General features: G+C 38.3%; 1 protein-coding gene across 1 annotated transcript in view; it reads right to left on the reverse strand.

The window, feature by feature from the left end:
- Positions 1-5124: 5124 nt before the first annotated feature.
- The window catches only part of GABRG3 (gamma-aminobutyric acid type A receptor subunit gamma3), a gene marked incomplete at both ends in the record, with an annotated part of 353343 nt that continues 339682 nt past the window's right edge, over positions 5125-18785 (reverse strand). Inside the window, 3 exons of the mRNA XM_082013970.1 lie at positions 5125-5403; positions 9633-9662; positions 11716-11912. Coding sequence (XP_081870096.1) covers positions 5125-5403; positions 9633-9662; positions 11716-11912 — 506 coding nt within the window. The remainder of the gene's footprint in view (positions 5404-9632; positions 9663-11715; positions 11913-18785) is intronic.

Here is an 18785-nt window from a genome sequence, read left to right on the forward strand (position 1 = left end):
AGGTTGGAAGCGACCTCAAGGATCATCTGTTCCAAACTTCCTTGGCAAAAGCATGGTCTAGACGAGATGGCCCAGCACCCTGTCCAGCCAAATCTTAAGTGTCCAGTGTTGGGAATCTTCTGTCCAACTAAAATTTCCCCAGGAGTAAAATGAACTCAGGAAAAAAAAAAAAAAGCTCTAAAGGAGAGAGAACCTCACTTTTCAGCTGTGGAAATGCATTCCAAATGCATAGCTTGTTTTTTTGCCTATTTTAAACAGTCTTCTGGGAAGTGACCTGGATGAGGTAAACATTAGCCTTGAGTTTATGCTCTGCATCTCTTCGTGGAATGAAGTTGCTGAGCGAAGGAAGGATTCTGCTAAACTGCTGAAATCACACTGCAGTTTACTTGCTCCTTAGGAATTAAGAAACCTACAAATTGCTTAAAAAATAAAGAAAAATCAGACAAATGCTCAATGTATGGGTTGAAGACATCTAGAATATTGGTCACACACTGTAGTGCTCAGGAAGAACTCCAGCAAAGTCACTGTCCCTCTTTCTAACTCTCAGGCCAGGCATGGTATTATCCTTCAACATCAAGAAATACTAAAGGCACTAATGTAAGAGGTACAAAGATTTCACTGTAAGCAGGAAGAAGAATATATCTTGAAAAATATCACCTAATTATGTAGGCAGCTAAGATTATGCAATATGGCTTGCCTTTTCCTAGTGCTTTATGGAAACCCAGAAAGAGCAGCCAGTGGGAGAAATACAGTCTGTTATGGACAGCCTTTACAAGTTGCAGTGAGCACTTTGTTTTACAGTTTAGAAGGTAACACCAACCCTCCAGATTGTGAGGCTAATGAAATCTGCCTTAAAATACTGAGTCTCCCTTCCCACAAAGTCAGCAGTACCACAACTGGTCTTTCCAGAGCTGTCTTGCACCTAGTCACTTAGAGCATGGGCAGGGCAGAGTCATTTCTCTAGATGCATGCTGAAGTTTGGTGCAAAAAGAGGGTATGCATCTTCCTCTTCATGAAATGACCAAGTAAGGCAAGCTGTGATAAATTCATGCAGCAGCATGGGGTGCTAGACTCAGACATGCTAGGGCTGCAAAAGTGTTTGAGATAGCTATCTATCTGAGTTATTTGGCAGGATGCCTCCAGTTCCAGAAATATAATTTCCTACTAGCTAAAGGCTCATGTGTCACTGCTGTTCCAGTTGATGAATGTGCAAACCGCCAGGTGGATAATTCGGAATTAGCTGTGGGTAGTTGGTGGGAAGAATTGAATAAGAAGAGTGGGACAGATACTGCACAGCAATAAAAAATAATTTCTTTCTCCTCTTTTAGCTTCACAACTCATCGCTGTCTCTGTGAAGACAGTTCTGGCTTTTTTTGGTTCTTCTTGTTGCAATTTTTATCATTTTTATTGGTATGTACAATATACCCATATACAGTTGAGAGTTGGTGAAGGAGAAAATAAGCATCTGAAAGAGAAGAAAGGTTATCAAAGTTCCCGAGGTGTTTTAATCTACAGCTGTACTTCTTGCTTAGAAAGTTACATTAAAATTTTGTGATGTACTTCAGTTCCACATTGCAGCTGGACATGGAGACAGCATAAACTGTCAGCAAGATTTTATACACTTATTCTTGGAAGAATGGCTGTAAAAGAAGGAGCTGTCAATATGTTAGGCATCAGGGCCAGAAGAACTGATAAGACCGAATTAAGCAGACCAGTATTTTTATACATTCTTAATTGCCTTGAAAATGCTGCCTTCAATGCAGGAAAACACTGTCTATCAACTTTTATTTGAAGGGGGAGAAGAAGAGGTCTGACTTTAGAACTTCCTGGGAAAAGTTGGTTATCTAAAAAAACCCTCAAAATCTTTTCTCTAACTTCCAAAAGGAAGGAATGTAATGTAGAAGATACTTGATTTTGTATACAATATATATTTACATACATATCCAAATCTGTTCATTTCACTAGTCATTTGGTTTTGCTTTCCTCCATTCCCTTCCCTTCCCTGGAAGGATAAAAAGAAGTACTAAATAACAAAAAGTAGTAGTTGAATAAATGCAAGTCTTGAATATGAAATTATCTAATAAGAAAATACTCTAAAATGCTAATAGGTGGTTCTTCTATTTCTTACGGGACAGTGCGCGGAAGTGTTAATTTTTTTCAATTTGCAAAAGAAGTGAAAGAATATCTGGAGGTTAATAAGGATATTCTTACTACTACAGAAGGATATGGCACATAGATATATGCAAACCACATTATCTAGGTGTCTAGAATAATTGTATTTTGAATGATGCAGAGCCTAGAAAGCTTATCTTACCTGATCTCTACAGTTTTTAAGTGGCTGCCAAAGCACAGAGCAGTGAAGCAGAGAGAGTAAACCAAGCAACTAGTAATAAGCGGAGGAATGCATTCTGGAACCTGCCAGCCTGTGACCACTCATCTTGCATACAAATTAATTTTTTGCACATAATGCCAAAGTAGAATATGTCCTCTGCTGTCAGCATAGGAGCAGAAGTCAGCAGTGGCTGCAGATTCTTTCTTGGTTAGGACCATGGAAAAAAGTGGAATTACACTTCCAACTTCTGTTTATGAAGCACTCGGAAAACAGAGGCAATATGAATGGACTTAGCAGAATCAGTCTTCCAAGGAAGGATCTGATGGGATTGTCTGCTTTTAGCAGGAATGGGTAGCCATGAGCAGAAATGTAAGAAAAGTATATGCTCATCATCTAAATGGGAACATTCCACTTCCACACTTACTCCTGGGACATTCACTCAAGTATGCAATTGATAAATAAACCTTACTTTACCTCTTCAAGATCTAATGGTAGAAGGCACCTTCTTGTGCCTCGTCTGTCTCAATATATCCACCAAAATCAATTGATTGTGCAGAGGGTTTATAGGATCAAGCCCCTAAAATATAACTGTTTCCATTCTTTTATTTAGGGTTGAAATATTTCTAGTATTCTTGCAAAATATGGTTGAAGGTGGCTGTTAATTCATAATTACAGACAGGATATTCAACTTCAATTCAGTGACCTTCTTGCACTTCTGAAACTATAACTTTCACCCCTAAATAAAATCCATACTTCCAAGTGCAGGACACAGAGGTTTTACAGAGTAATTGGCTACAGAGAGTTAGCAAAAACTTCAACACGTATTTTGAAATCAGAAGATCATCATTGGTTTAGAAGACATAAGATTGGGCAGGTTTTGTTAAAAAGATTCCTTCCCCAAAATATTTCTTCTCTGTGCTTCTAATCTGAATTTTGTCAGTCCTTGGAGAAGTGATTCCCCTCCCCAACAGCTCTTTGCCTCTGATATTTTAGATGAGTGAAAACCAGAAGAATGTATTTTGAATAACTACAGTTATCTTTTGTGATAGTAATTTTTTTCAATTAAAACTTACCGGAAGCACAGAGAAACAGCAATGACAAACAGTGATGTTTCAAAGAACATGACAGCATTTCTATTCCTTTAGAATTACCATTGCATTAGTTTTTGCTTGTTAGCAGGATTTTCCTTCTGAGGAGAAAAGGAACTGCTCTTCAATCACATCTACTATTCATTTTTTATCAAATACTTTGTGGAAGAGACACACTTTTTTTGAGATAAGAAAAAATTATCAGGTCCTTCAGAAGAGAAAAAAAGTAGAATTTTGGTTTTAGGTATGTTTTAACTTTAATAATTTGTAACTATTTGTCATGCAAGCGGTAGTGAAAAGCCATTGCTACTTAGTTTTTAGTCTGTTTTGTTTGCTTAATAACAATTATTCAGAGAGTCTGGAAAAGATGAAATCTAGTTTAAAACTGTGAAACTATTTTTTGAAAAAAATGGGTAGTTTAAGAATTTAATGGTCTGAAGCCTGAAAAATAAAAAAAAAAACCAAACAGCTTTTTAGGGTAAAATGTAGTTGGCAGTTTAGGAAAAAATCAAAACAACCTGTTTCTACATGTGGCAACTATTTCATGTTTAATTCAAGTGTGACAGTTGAGTTCCTGCAACACACTATTCCAGTCAAAAGTGTTCAGTCTGCAGCTCAGACCCAAGGAACAACTGCCATGAGTAAGGACTGCAATATTTAACTCTATTGAAGGAACAAAAAATGTCCTTTGGTGCACATGTTTTTCAATTTTGTAAAATAAATTTGAGAGAAAAAATAAGAATGTATGAGTGCACTTCTTAGTAAATTGCAATCTGAAGAAAGTCACATATTTATAGTGTTATTATATAGTGATTTTTACTCATGGCCTATTAACTGTGATCTGCTACAATGACACAAAGAAGCAGGAATCTTATCCTGCTTCAAGTAGAGTACTTTAGAAATCAATGACCATCCTGTGTTTAACCAGTCATAAAAAAGACAATAAAAGTTTGAAAAACTGTAGAAGTTATGCCTACAGCTGCCTCAGAGATAGGCAAGTCTTTTATTTATATCAAAATATTAGCTTTCTTATAACTCTGCCTTTTCACCTTGAATTAAAATAACCAGTATGTGTAGGTAAGTGGTTAATTCCATGAACCTCAGACCTTTGCAGAAAGTAGCTTCCATGTTTTGATCCCACCAGAGACATTTTTTACTGTCTTTTGGTAGTTTCTCTATAGCAAGCAGATCACCAATTAAATACTTCCCAAAACCTATGGGACATAGCTCAAGCACGTTTAAATACAAATGAGTGGTTTCATCGGCTTTGGCTTATTTGCCAGTGCCAGTGTATGTTGCTCTGAGCTTCAGGGATATCGTAGCATTCTGAAGAAAGTATGGGGATGAAGAACAAAAATGACTTGTTTAACCTTTGGCTGAATTGTGTATAGCTTCTACGCCAAGGGACAATAGTAAAGATTCTAATATACAATAATTATTCATAAACATTGCTTACACTACAAATTCAGCCTAATTTTGTAAGAATCTTTTCCTTAAAATGAATAGCAGTAAGGAGAGAATTCTTCCATGTTTTTCTTTTTCAGGCAATTACATATTAAAATTCTTCATCAGGATCTGTGATGGTGAAGGTTAATGTGGCCTTTATAATTTGAGATGAAACTGACCGTGTCCTTCTCGTTTTCTGCCTTTCACCATCCCTCCACAGTGTGAAAACACAGCAGTCTTCACCACTACAGGCAACATTTAAAGATAGAGGTATCCAACCCAGTAGACCAGGTTAAACAGCAGGAAGGATGTAGGGAAAAAGACCCTAGAGTAAGAGTCCAGTTCTAAGATGTCTATGTGAATCCGTCCTCTCCTCCATGAGCCTGATTTACACTCTTCATAACAACAGAAAAAGCTCTGGCAGTCTTTCCCATCCAGACATTCATAGACGCATGCATCTTCAAATTCTTGCCAATACATGGCATTGTTCAATGTGATGACTGTAGCTGGTGGTCTCATATCAAGTACAGAATAATTCTGAGGAGAGAAAAAGAAAACAGTTTGATAAACTTCCATGGATGATGCAGATCACAATTAATAATCATGGGAAAAAATCACAGGGGCTGGGAATAAGAGGTCGGTAGTATAGCAATTCTAGATTTAGGGATTGTGTTTCTTTCCCTCAAAAGAAGCCTTTTCAGATTAATTTCCATAGAGAGATTGTGGAGTGGCAAGTTAAATAATTCTAGATGTATTTTCTACTTGGGTAACTCAAGCATTGTCCTGCTTTCAGCCAGGATAGATTTAGTTTTCTTCACAGAATATAGTGTGAGGCTGTGTTTTGGATTCGGGATGAGAAAATTATGATAACGTGCTGATGTTTTGAGTTGTTGCTGAGCAGTCAAGGACAGTCCAGCTTCTCGTGCTGCCCTGCCAGCGAGAGGGCTGGGGGTGCCCGGGGAGCTGGGAGGGGACACAGCCAGGACAGCTGACCCAGGCTGGCCAAAGGGATATTCCATACCATACGGCGTCATGCTCAGTATGTAAAGCTGAGAGGAAGAAGAAGGAAGGGGTGGAGGGATGTTGGGAGTGATGGCATCTGTCTTCCCAAGAAACCATTATGTGTGATGGAGCTGTGCTTCCCTGGAGATGGCTGAACACCTGCCTGCCCATGGGGAGTGGTGAATTAATTCCTTGTTTTGCTCTGCTGGCATGCGCAGCTTTTGCTTTCCCTATTAAAAAGCCATTTCCCTTATTAAAAGCCATGAGCTTTCTCACTTTTACTCTTCCGATTCTCTCCCCTGTCCCACCGTGGGGGAGTGAGTGAGCGGCTGCGTGGGGCTTAGCTGCCGGCTGGGGCTAAACCACGACAAGCATATATTGCCTGGTACTCATTTTTTCACAATTCGGAGTTCACTTGCCTGTCAGAATATTATTTGTAAGTTGCTTTAAACATTTAAGAATGGATTCTGAAAAATAAGGGGTATGTCCTCCCTCCCCATTTAATTACAGAATGATCTCCACTTAGGATAGCTGCATTCACTGCCTCTTAAACTTTACCATGATTTATAAAAGCAGATATGGTCAGCAACAGATAGTGATGATTTCAGTACAGGATTTCAAAATATCATCCCTGGGCATGGCCCCTTAGTGCTTATCACACTAACCATGCTCAGAAATATGGCACTTTGATATGAGGCATCCCCACTCACGCCTACAGACCTCTCCTTCTTCTATGTACTCCTTATTTACACTTTGTCAACTTTTTTGTCACGCCATTTCCTTTTCATGAAAGGTGCTTTCTCACGATAGTCTCCTCTCTCATCAAGCCACCCGTTCCCTCCTCACAAACGCCACCTCCTCCGCTGGCATCACTAGGAAAGGTCCCATCAGCTTCGCTGCCTGCCTGCACCGCCCTGACAAAGCAGACTCCAGCCCTGTCAGCACGGTGTTCTCCACCTCGGGGCCCTTCCTCTCCCGGTGGAGGTGCTGAGCATTGCCTTTGCCTGCAGCCGCGTGCTGGGTACGCGCTGACAAGCTAGTCATGCCTCTGCATCACGCCTGCTCGCATTCTGGAGGGTGCTCTGGGACCCTGCTTCCACACTCACTGTACAAAGTACGCAACATTTCCTGCTGAAGGTGTTGGGGCATATCGAAAGCTTTCGCTCTAGATGTGAAACAGGTCAGTGATATGAGGTACCTCGGTGGAAATTTTCTTTTTTCTATCGACTTCCTTTCCTTTCTACAAATCCTTTGTTTTGGCACATGATAATATTACCTATCTCATTAAAAATGCCACTCCCTGAGCTAAGAACTTGATGTGGCACCCCTCTGCCTAGATGTTGGCATCTCCAACATAGATAACTATGTCTGAACAGCTGCCCTATGGTATCCAGCCAATTACTTCTAGGACACAATTCATCTCATCGTAAGTAAGTGGCTAAAATCTCTCAGGTGCATTGTGCTGTGGACTGTAAACTGATTGCAGTTTAAAAGCAGATTATTGCAAAACTGTTTGTTGTGAATGACTTTATCTCTGAGATTAGATGACAGAAATTATGCCATCATGGTCTTCCCTCTCATTTCTGAAGTTTCAGGTGGCTGGTATCAGAGCTTTACAATGTGCTCCACATGGAAAAGGTCTAACATTATTGTACAAGCAATATTTTTTTGACTATAGCACTTTGGAGAGAAAAAAGCTATGACTAAAGTATACATGGAATTCTGCTGTACCACTGTGTTAAATATTGTTCATTTATTGCAGGCTTTTATGAAAAGTTCCTGCTAAGGGACTGAAATTTTCTATGCCTGACTACAATATTTATGTTAAAAAAAAAGAAAGGCTAATTTCGATCTCTCCAGATGATTTTGGTAAGTGAACATAAATAAGTGTCCTGGTTCTGCAAAGGAAACTTTCTCATCTATCAATAGCCTGGGGTTTGTTGTTGTTGTTTTGTTATATCAACTATGTCCTCAGGGCAGAAGACAAAATAAATGCCCTGATAATACAGAGAGATTAATCTGGTTGCTTTAATCTCTGTGAGCTAGGAGGGGTCCTGAAGGGACTAGATACCAGGTGAAGGTGGATGGTACCCATTGTGTCCTGCGCATCCTGCTGAGCTGGGGTTGGGAGGAGAGGGGTTCATGCACAGTGGGTGCCAGCCCAGTGCCACCTGAGAACTCTGGCAAGGCAAGACACTTCTCAGGTGCATTAGACAAAGGCAGCTCAGATGCAGTGTCAAAAATGCTTAATAAAATTATTTCAGACAAGGTGTAAGTGTGCTCTCTCGGAGGAAAAACAAGGAGTGGGATTACCTGAACATTGATTTACTAAGAGTAATAAATTTAACCTTTTAGGTGACATCACTACAAGGCTCAAAAAGACAAGATGATATCTTGAGAGTCAGAGACTTCTTATTTTATAATAATTATAATTTACATAATTATTACATTATATTATTATTTATAATAATTATAATATTTTATAAACTGCTTATTTTATGCCATTTATGCTACAATTTAACATGGAAGTTGTTTATATATATAACAAGGCCCTGCTCAATATCTGTCTTGATGTGAAAAAAGGAAGGGAAGGGAAGGGAAGGGAAGGGAAGGGAAGGGAAGGGAAGGGAAGGGAAGGGAAAAGTAAAAAACTTGAAAAGGTTGCAGATACTTTCTAAGCATATCAGACTGACTAGACAAAGATTAAGAGTGTTAAATCCTATTGTAATTTTAATTGTGTATCTTTTTCCTTTTTTTAATTGGAAAAAGGAAAGTGCCACTACCCATTCAATGTGCCTCATTAACTTCATCTTTCAGAAAAGTCTGTCCAAGGAGCGACAGCAGTAATAAGTATATAAATGCATTGCTTTCTGTAAATCATTCAATGTCAATGATCAGACTTTCAATGCTATATGAGCTCAGAACAGTCATGTAAAAAAAAAAAAAGTGTATACTATTATTTGTAAAAGGTAAGCTAGTAACATGGAGTTAGCAATTGTTAATGATAAACTTCAGCATATCCAAACCAAGAAATGAAAAGCAATGTTTTAGCTCTGTCCCTGTTCTTATTTGGATCTGATAGCTGGGAATATAGCACTCCATCCAACCATTAACTGGCCCTCTGCGTGCTTTATAGTTATATATATTATAGTGTGCATTCCAGTTTCAGATTTCTTACAACTTAGAGACACAATTTTGTGCTCAATTTCAACTTTATTACTGCTGTACATATATAAATAGTTATCTAGAGGTTTGGGGAATAGAATTTATTCCATTTGCAGATATAGTATAACTAACTGTGTTAAACTTGTGTGCCTAAATTATTTGAAAATGCACCTAAGGATTTTATAGGTCTGCATAAATGAATTATTTTCTATGAAACTTAATTAAAACTCCATATAAGTTTATCATATAACTTGTGATAACTTGGTGAGGCTTATTACTTTTTTATGAAACGTAGTGAAAAACTGCAGTATTATATAAAGAAGACACACAAAATTTCTGAGGTAAAAATAACACACAATATTCTACACTTGACCCTTCTCCCTCCCAAATCATTTGATAAGTCCTTATAGAAAGAGGCAGCTATGTTCCTCTGCCACAGCCAAAACCAAACTGACCTTTTAAACAAAAAAGCAAGACAATATTTATAGTGAAGTCAGGATAAAGCATAACAAAGCGTTACAGCTTTCTCAGGAACTATTGCAAGTAAATGTCAACCACACATTCATGCCTCCATTGCTCTCACTGAGTAAAATACTTACCATCACATGACCAAAACTGACATCAGGTAGCTTAAATAAAGATAACAAAAGAATTATTCAGAAGAAAACATACTTATTGCTTCATATGCATCTAATGTTCAATAGCATTCCTTAAACTAAGGCTTTAAATGCATTTGTCCTTAAAACACTTCATGCTGAGTATTCTATGTATTCAGTATAATATTCTGTACACTTTAAAAATGCATGAAATGTCAGCAGAATGCACACATTCCATTCACTTTAAATCTTTATTCAACTCATTACATTTATTTATTTAGCAAACAACAGGTAAGTGAGCATTTGTTCTTGTGTTAACTTAAATCTCATCAACATTGCATGCTTTCCCTCATCTTCATTTACATGTCTGGAAATACTCCCTACTCACAAAGATACTCATGACTTTTTCATTCAGCCTTTCTATAGGACGGCAATTTTAGTTTGTTCATTAGCAAGTTCATTTTGATTGTCTCGTACTTTCTTTTGTTAACACTCTTTTGACTTTTGTGTGCAATACATTTTTAAAAGAAGCTATTAGCAGTATAATGTAGTTTTCATTTACTAAGTCTATGGCTTTCTAGGCTTTCTTTAATTCTGTATTCATTTCAGCTTTTCCTTCATTAGTTCTTCATTCAATCATTTCCTATAGCTCTTCATTCAATCCCTTTTTACTTCATGACCTATTAGTCCCAGAATTTAGCCTTCTCTCTCTTCAATTTCCTCCACATTTTTTTCTATTTCGCTTTGTATTTCTGATTTCAAATGTCTTTATTTTCTCCATTATGCAAAATGGCATCCAACATCTCCGACTACAGATCTCAAACACATAAGATTTTCCACCAATCTTGAGTGGACAACCCACTTCCCCTTCCCTATGTTTACACTGAGATTTTTTCTCCATTCTACTATCCCTCTCATTCTCATAGTCAGTTTGAAGTACACCGGGTAATTATTCCTGTGTGATTGTTTTAACTGATTCTAAATGAAAAGCTTTTCTCTGTGTCTGGGCATTACTCTTTGAAGTGTCTTTTTGGCCAAAAATGCAGCTATGTATAAAAACTTTGCAAATGACTTCCTTTGTTTTTGCATTTAGGAACAAACTCCTTTGTGCAAAGGGCTGAAAAGAAGTGCTGGTTCCTAGTGGAGACATTGAAATCCCATTTGTAAAGTTCAAAAATATTTCTAGACCTGTTAAACCATGAAATAGCAGGTGCAATTGAATATACATTGGTGTGCATGTATTTGTATAACAAGCTATGCAATCTGTTTCAGTGGGAGCCCTTTATGACTACCAGCACAGTAACTGGAAGACAAAAGGTGCATAGGCAGGGTTGATGTTTCATGGTCAGCAGGCTGCTTCTCTTAGGAACAGACCTCATTCAACAGGCACATAACTGATCCTACTGTTACTGCATGTAACTATTTTCCATCAGCTTTCAGGGCAGATCACACCACAAACTGGGAAGAGCTTGGAGAAGTGCAGTATCATGGAATTACAGACTGTCATTCAACTCTGCCTCTCTAGTCTGCTCTGGTGAGACCCCACCTGGAGTCCTGCATCCAGCTCTGGAGCCCTCAGCACAGGAGAGACATGGACCTGTTGGAGCAGGTCCAGAAGAGGGCCACCAAAATGATCAGAGGGATGGAACACCTCTCTCTATGAAGAAAGACTGAGTGAGTTGGGGTTGTTCAGCCTGAAGAGAAGTCTCCAAGGAGACCTTATTGCAGCCTTTCAGTATCTAAAGGGGGCTTATAAGAAAGATGGGGATAGACTTTTATAGCAGGGCCTGTAGCGATAATACAAGGAGTAACGGTTTTAAACTAAAAGAGGAGAGACTTAGACTAGATAAGGAAGAAATTTTTGACAATGAGGGTGGTGAAACAGTGGAAGAGTTTGCCCAGAGAGGTGGTAGATGCTCCATGCCTGGAAACATTCAAGGTCAGGTAGGACGGGGCTCTGAGCAATCTGATCTAGTTGAAGATGTCCCTGCTTATTGCAGGGGGGTTGACTAAATGACCTTTAATGATTCTCTGCTCTCTGAGCCATGCACATGCTATAAAAGAAATTTAAATGCTCCCATCTTACCGACTTTTTCTTCTTAGTACAGTTTGGTTTCCTGCAACTTGAGTAGTAGTTGAGGGTTGCATACTCCATCAGAGCAGCAAAGACAAATAGAAAGCACACAGTCACAAACAAATCCATGGCGGTGACATAGGAGACACGGGGTAACGACTTTCTTGCAATGGTACTCAAAGTTGTCATGGTCAATACTGTGGTGATGCCTGGAGAGAGAAACTTGATTTAATTGTATGCAACTTCATTTCTTCATGTCATAGAATAATCTTTGGAAACAAACATACAAAACAGAAATCCAAAGTGTACCCAAAAAATCACAGGAAATTCATTAATTTCATTTGGTAGTATAAAAAATAATGAAAAATAACGGATATATAATAATATATATATAATAATAATGGATAGAGCCAGTGATATTTTGTAAACAAAGATTTCCTCAGCTGTTTATATTAATCTTTGCAAAACTGATATTCCCATGCCTCTTAATATGCTTTTCCTCATCTTTTACTTTTTGTGATCCCATTTAGGTTGTAGATGAGGGTGAGGGAAAAGGAGAAAATGAAGAAATTTTTGAAGAAAAGTATAAAGCAGAAAAGATACTAAACCTGAAAAAAATAAAAATAAGAACTCTAGAAAACAGTGAAGAAAACATGGTCTTTTTCATAGTTAGTACTGCTCTCATGAAAAATCTTGTGCTCAAAAAAGAAAAAGGGAAGGGGGGAGAAAAGAAAAGACATTTTGCTGCAAAGTTCTGACCATGAATTTTGAAAATTCACACTGCTGCTTCCTTGGGAGTCCTCCACTGCTGTTTTCCTTTTGAGTAAGGGAAAACAGACTCTCATACAAACGTCAGATGTAACCTTAATGGAAATAGCCTTTTTAATACATACAAAGCGTCACATCTTAGATTGATTTAGTATTAACGGATATAATGGGAATTACTTAGTGTGAAATATCCTGAAACAATAAAACCAGTCCTAAAGTGAAATCTGTGGGGTGTCAGTTATTTGGCTGCTAGTAATTCATATAATTTCTCTTCATTCTTGAGAAGTCTTTTCATTCCCACTTTAGACTGATGCTTTTAATCATTTGTTATGAACTGCAAGCCTTCAATAAAAAAAATAAAGCTCCTCAATGGCTTGGGAAGAAAAATAAAGCTCTCACTCAAGTAAGTCTCAAGAGAGAACTTGTTCTAAAAACAACATAACCATAAGGTAATCTTTCTTTTTATAGTTAAAGTGATATTTTGAAATGGTACACAGTGTTTGAAATGGCAGGGGATGACTTAAATTACACCTTATAGTAAAATTACTTCCCACAAATAGCACTCTGCAGAGAAAGAAGTATCTGTGGATTACTTTTGACTACTTTCTGTTTATGAAGGAATGCCCACGTCTGATTTGTAGCATTTGATAGGAACTGCAACAATTCACAAGAAAAACTCTCCCCATTCAAACCATCAGAAAATCCCTGGAAGAGCCAAAAGGCAGATTATTGCCTGGGCCTCAACCTTCTTCTACAATGAATAATAGCTAATTGTGTTCTTTAAATATCCACTACCCAGAAACAGGGGGGAAAAAAAAAAAGAAAAAAAAAGTTGCTGAAAAAACACAACCCAATAATCAAGTTGAAAGTAATGCTGATAGAAAATGGGAAATGTGGATTTTATGCATACCTTGGATGTCTAAAAGCTATTGGGAAAATATTTCTGTTTCCTGTCAACTGTGCTACCTCCTGATACAAGCACATGCAGCTGCCATGATCCAGTAACCTCTCCAGACCCTTCAACAACAGTTCTGTAGCTAGCTGATGCTTTGAAAAAGTTTCAGGGAGAAACCCCATGCCACTCATCACAGTACTCAACTGCAAAGGTGTCCAACTGCAAAAGGCATTGACTCACTAGCCTTGATTTGGCCCTTACTAACTATAGGTTAATTTTAGTCTTTCTGTATGACCATGATTCAGGCCTTCAGAATAATTGCATACAGACTGTGACATACTCTACAATATGAAATGAAGTTCTTTAACACTTTCTAACCCACATTTAGGTTTCTCATGCAAATCTGTCCTTTTCAGAGCCTCATGTACATGCACCGGACCTCAGGTATTTTACTACCTTTAAAAAATTCCTCAAAACCTATAATCTTCTTCCAGCACAATATACAGTGTCCTTTTTACCTGGACTCAAGGAAAAGTTTTGATTTCCTGCTCATCCTGCCATAGGATCTCAGATTACTTTAGGATCCGCTTTTTTTATTAAAAGGCAAAAAGAAATAAAAGAAAAAAAAAACCTTGCGGTGCTTAAAAACATTTTTTGCAAAGGTTTGCAATTTTTCTACTGCATGCTGTATTGACAATGTAATATTTTTCCTATATTCTTACTGAAATTGAGATATAACTTTTTATTATTTGCGACAAGAAGTAGTGTGCAGGTATCTGTAATGACGACCAGCTGCCAAAGTGACTATGGACTAGGAAGGCAGAGAAGTGGAAGAAAAATTATCCTGATCCTGTACTTAAGTACAGAAGTCCCCAACTCAGCCCGAGTGGTAGATCCATGCCTTAAGCCTGAATGTGAAATGCCTGCCCAAATCATGCTTGAGACTGTGAAAACCTAGATGAGAACTAAGCAAAAACAGCCCACTAAATCATGTTGTAAATGCTTCACTGATACAGAATCTGGGAGTTTTGGGTAGCTCTGGACTAATTGTAGCTGATTGAAACAAAGCAGGTTCTACTAAATTTGTAGACACCACAATGGTGTAAGACTTATTTTGGTTTTAGATATTTTTAAGATATTAATAATGTTTATCCTCAGTCTCTTTGACAACAAATCATATTCTGCTATCGGAATATGAAACCTTGGGGAAAGGAAAATTTAACATTATCACAAGCCATCATAGTTTCTGGATTATATATCACATTTCAAATTATGGCAAAGGCATAAGAAAAGATTGCTGAGCACATAGACAGAAACATCCAAAGGTAAAACAAATATATTTCTACTTCTATTATTTACACAAAATATTCTTATGATATGAAGTCCAATAGAAGGGCATCATTCTTCATTTAAACTGAGGCTTGATCCTGGATCCCAGTTCATACCGTAAACAATAATAAAAATTCTACCCACTGTATCAATTTTACATTTGACACATGGGCAAAAGTTTTAGAATATTAAAGTTAGTCTTATGGGGATACATACAGAAAGCAAAGAGAAAGAAGGTGCACCAGATGATACAGTTTTGTATTCCTTTACATTTACAAGTTGGAATATACAGATATGCATATGTGAATAAAATGCAGCACCCATTATTTCCAAAGAGAATATCTAGATTCCATACCCTTAGCTCATTTTACCTCTCACGCTAAGAAATTCGGTTTGTTGAGTGGTTTCAAATGCAATAAACCTTGCCAGATGAAATTGTTAAGTCTCTCACTTTGGGGAGGCCCGTATGGTAAAGCGAGCTTTGCGTCTGTTACTGAAATTCACAGTGCTCTTGAACTGGCTGTTTCAACAGAATTTTAATATCAGCCAAGGACAGCTTTGAAGTAACCTGGTTTCAAAATTTTCAGGTAGATATGTGTGAGAGCTTACAAGTTTGTGTATAAATGCCATTTTGTGACATTTATATTCTCTGAGCAAATTCTACACCAAACATGCTGCTTGATAAACCAAAAAGGACTGCCTGGGAGATGAAATGATGCAGGGATACATAATGCATGAGAACACTTTAACCTTTAGATTATTGACCTAAACAATTGTTAAAAATCATTACTGTTTGAAAGCTCCTTCCTGGAGAACAGCATGCAAAGTGAGGTAGCAGGAGCTTCAGTATTAGGAACTCCTTGGTCAGCAAGGCTCATTTTTTCTTATTTTCCTAAGAGTATGTTGATGGGACACTGGGGGGAAGGTGTACTGCTTTTACCCATGTTATCACTTGTTTATAAATTTAATTTCTCCACCTTTTGGTCTGGCATTTATTTTGATAATTTGCCTGTTTTTTCTAGTGAATGAGCTTAAGATGGAATGACAAGGAGAGCAGTGTTCATTTTTTATTGAATATCATCTGTATTTTCTTTTATATCAACACGTTACTGGCCTTGATACCTGCTGTACTTTTTTAAACTGTGGTTTGAAGTTACTCTGTAGTAACTGCCTAGTCCTATTAGATATTGTAGCCATTTTGAAAAAGCAGGGGGAAGCTGGGATGAAAGCTTCAGTTTAACTTAATTCCCTTCATCTTCAAGGAAAACAATCTATTCTTCTCCAGATCGTAACTTTTCTTCAGACACTTGCTGGCTGCTCTTGACTGTGAACATTGGGAGTAGATCATTTTGATTACTAGAGACAAGCAGAAACAGCAGGGAGACATTTTTTTTTTCCTCTCTGAATGGAGGGCAGAATAACTTGGGATCACAAAATACAGTTCTCATCCAACACTCAAATTCTAGTTCCACTTTCCTACTGACTGTTCAGGTGGCCTGGAGTGAGTCACGTTGGTACTCTCGGCCTCAGTCCCTCAAAGTGCATTTGAAAAAGGGACTATGATGCCAAGATTTTAAAGAGCACTTTGATGCCTCTGGACAGTGCTGCTGAAAGGATACTTACGGTTCCATTTTTTCCCTCACAGACAAATACCCCAAGTGCATTTATTTTTTCCAGCACAGGAACAGCTTATTACTTACCATTATTCAGAAAGGGGTAAAACCTGTCCTTCACGGAACTGCGAATAGTTGTCAATAGCTTAGGAAATTACTCAGTAATTTCAGAAAGTGAAATATTTCCCTTATGTATAGCCCTTTACATTAATGCAGCTACACTCGGAGCAGGTTTGGTGCACTGAGTCTACAATTCATTTCATCTAATTAGAAGGACAATTTCAGCGGTTTGCCTTTGGCTGTATTACTCACAATTTCACCATGTGCCACTTTCCAAATGTGAATGTGTGCTGTTGCTCTGACAGATTTGTAAGTTGTGTTGTACAAGCAGACCTACAGTAAACAGGGAACAGCTGCTTACTGCATCCCAAGGCCATTGCTGATTTGTGAGCAACAGGCCTCTGTGCACGAAAAGAGGTGACCCATGTATATATTATTTTCATGTCATTTGACTTTATTTATTAAAAAGTTATATTTTAGCCCAGTAATTTAGTTCTTCATCAGAGTATTAGGAGTTAGTCATGACAGCCATTGAAGATAGCCCTGGAAAATCTCTTTTTTTTGTTCTTACTTCAAATTCATGACCTCAGTATATGAATATATTTTTTCTCTGAAGTTCCTGCTGGCCAAAGGGGCGAGGCAGAGAGAGTCACACTGTTGTGACTAGTGATTTAACTTACTTTCATGTCTAATTAATAGGAAAACGGAGCTGTGTGGTGTGGGGAACTTCCCTCAAGGACAGGGTATGAACACTGCTTCTGGAAAATCAGTAATGCAAATTGTTAAACAACTTTTCTCCCTTTTCTCTTAAGCATGTGAAGGATGGTCAATCTTGCCTTATCTCCACTGAGTTACCTAATTTAAGAAGAAAGTGCAAAAGAAGTGTGTTAAAAGTCTATTGCTCAATTTCCTGGCCACCAGAGCAAAGTCTGCAGAGCCAGGAACAGGCAGATGTACAGCTTCTCTGTCCTCACCTTTGTGTCATCTTCATGCTGTCCTGGAAGTGGAGGGCATCACAGAATAACTGTAAGTCTCAGGGTACATCGTGTTGCTGGAGCCACAGTGTAGAGGCACTTAGGCACTCACCGAATACCCCTTTCTTGGAAAATAACCTTAGAAAACTAGACCTACATGACACCACATGACTTATAATGGTCAAAAGTGCTATGTTTGTTAATTTTTCGAAATTCTGGAGCAAATCCAGCAGTTAATGGTTTTGTGCTGACCCCACACAATATGAGTTTTAATACAGAATTATCTCTGAAGTGTGAACCAGTGTTGGCTGCTTGCAGATGTCATCTTACAGGTTCTCTGGGACTTTTCTTTCTACTGATCCTGTTGCATAACTCCATGTCACTGAGTTGCTCTTGATTTAAAAGGATGCCCCTCGCCACTCACTAAGAATTCCTCCCCCTAGGAAGATGCCTAAGGGCTGATAGCAGGAATGGCTGGCATATAGCTTCATTGCTTAAATAAAGCTGTGGCTAGTGAGGGAGTTACATTTAGAGGATGTTTTTGGGTATTTCTTTTATCATTCAGCTGAAAGTTACTAAGCTATTGAAGCATTAGAAGTTTTGGGAGGAAAAACATTTGTAACCTGGGCCTTGTGCACCCCGAATAGATGACCGTAAGTTTTTTGTGAGTGAAGGATTTACAAAGTGGGATCAGAGTTCTGTACAACTTCAAGACACTTAGCAGTTAAAATCTCATTCAGAGTGAATGGACTTCAAAGTCTCTTTAGCACTTCATTTTTATTTTACCCTTCAGGGCTTTTATGCTAGAAACCACATCACTCTCAAAATTGGTGGTTGCTCAGATTTATTAGTGCAGGAGAGAAATGGACTGAAACAGGACAAGTCATTCTGAACAACTGTATAACGGCTGCGTTGTCAAAGAAGGTGCTTTCCTCCTGAGATCAAGTAGAACAGCTCTACATGGTCTTTGACAGAGAACTAACAGAAATGGATTCCCAAATAAGTAACCACTATTTCTGGTCAACAGTTCCTTGGATGAAATAGGGTGGGGAGTACCGAGTACCCTTGATCGGGTGTTTCGCGTAGTGGGAAGACAGAGGTGGTTTGTACAGGTGGCCTCTCCTATACCGATATTGAACGAAGACTTGTTGGCACAGAGCAGCCCTCGAGAACACCCTGCCTGCTGCAGGCTGCCTTCACGTGCCCTCCAAGGAGGTGAAGCCTGTTCACAGCCCTTGTCTTCCGGCCTTTCTTTACAAGAGTAGCACCCTCTCAGACCTGGGGACTCAGTTGCTCCTATAAATCCTTCCCATCTGATTTCAGTCCAAAAAGTCAGGCAGGTCAGTTTTTAATAATTTGTTCTTTCAAATGGAAATGATTTAGAGAGTCCAGCTGGTTAACTGGAGACGGTAACAAACTCCAGCAGGAGGAAGCAATGAATAG

The sequence above is a fragment of the Phaethon aethereus genome, assembly GCF_964289735.1.
Source record: "Phaethon aethereus genome assembly, chromosome: 1".
NCBI classification, from domain to species: domain Eukaryota; kingdom Metazoa; phylum Chordata; class Aves; order Phaethontiformes; family Phaethontidae; genus Phaethon; species Phaethon aethereus.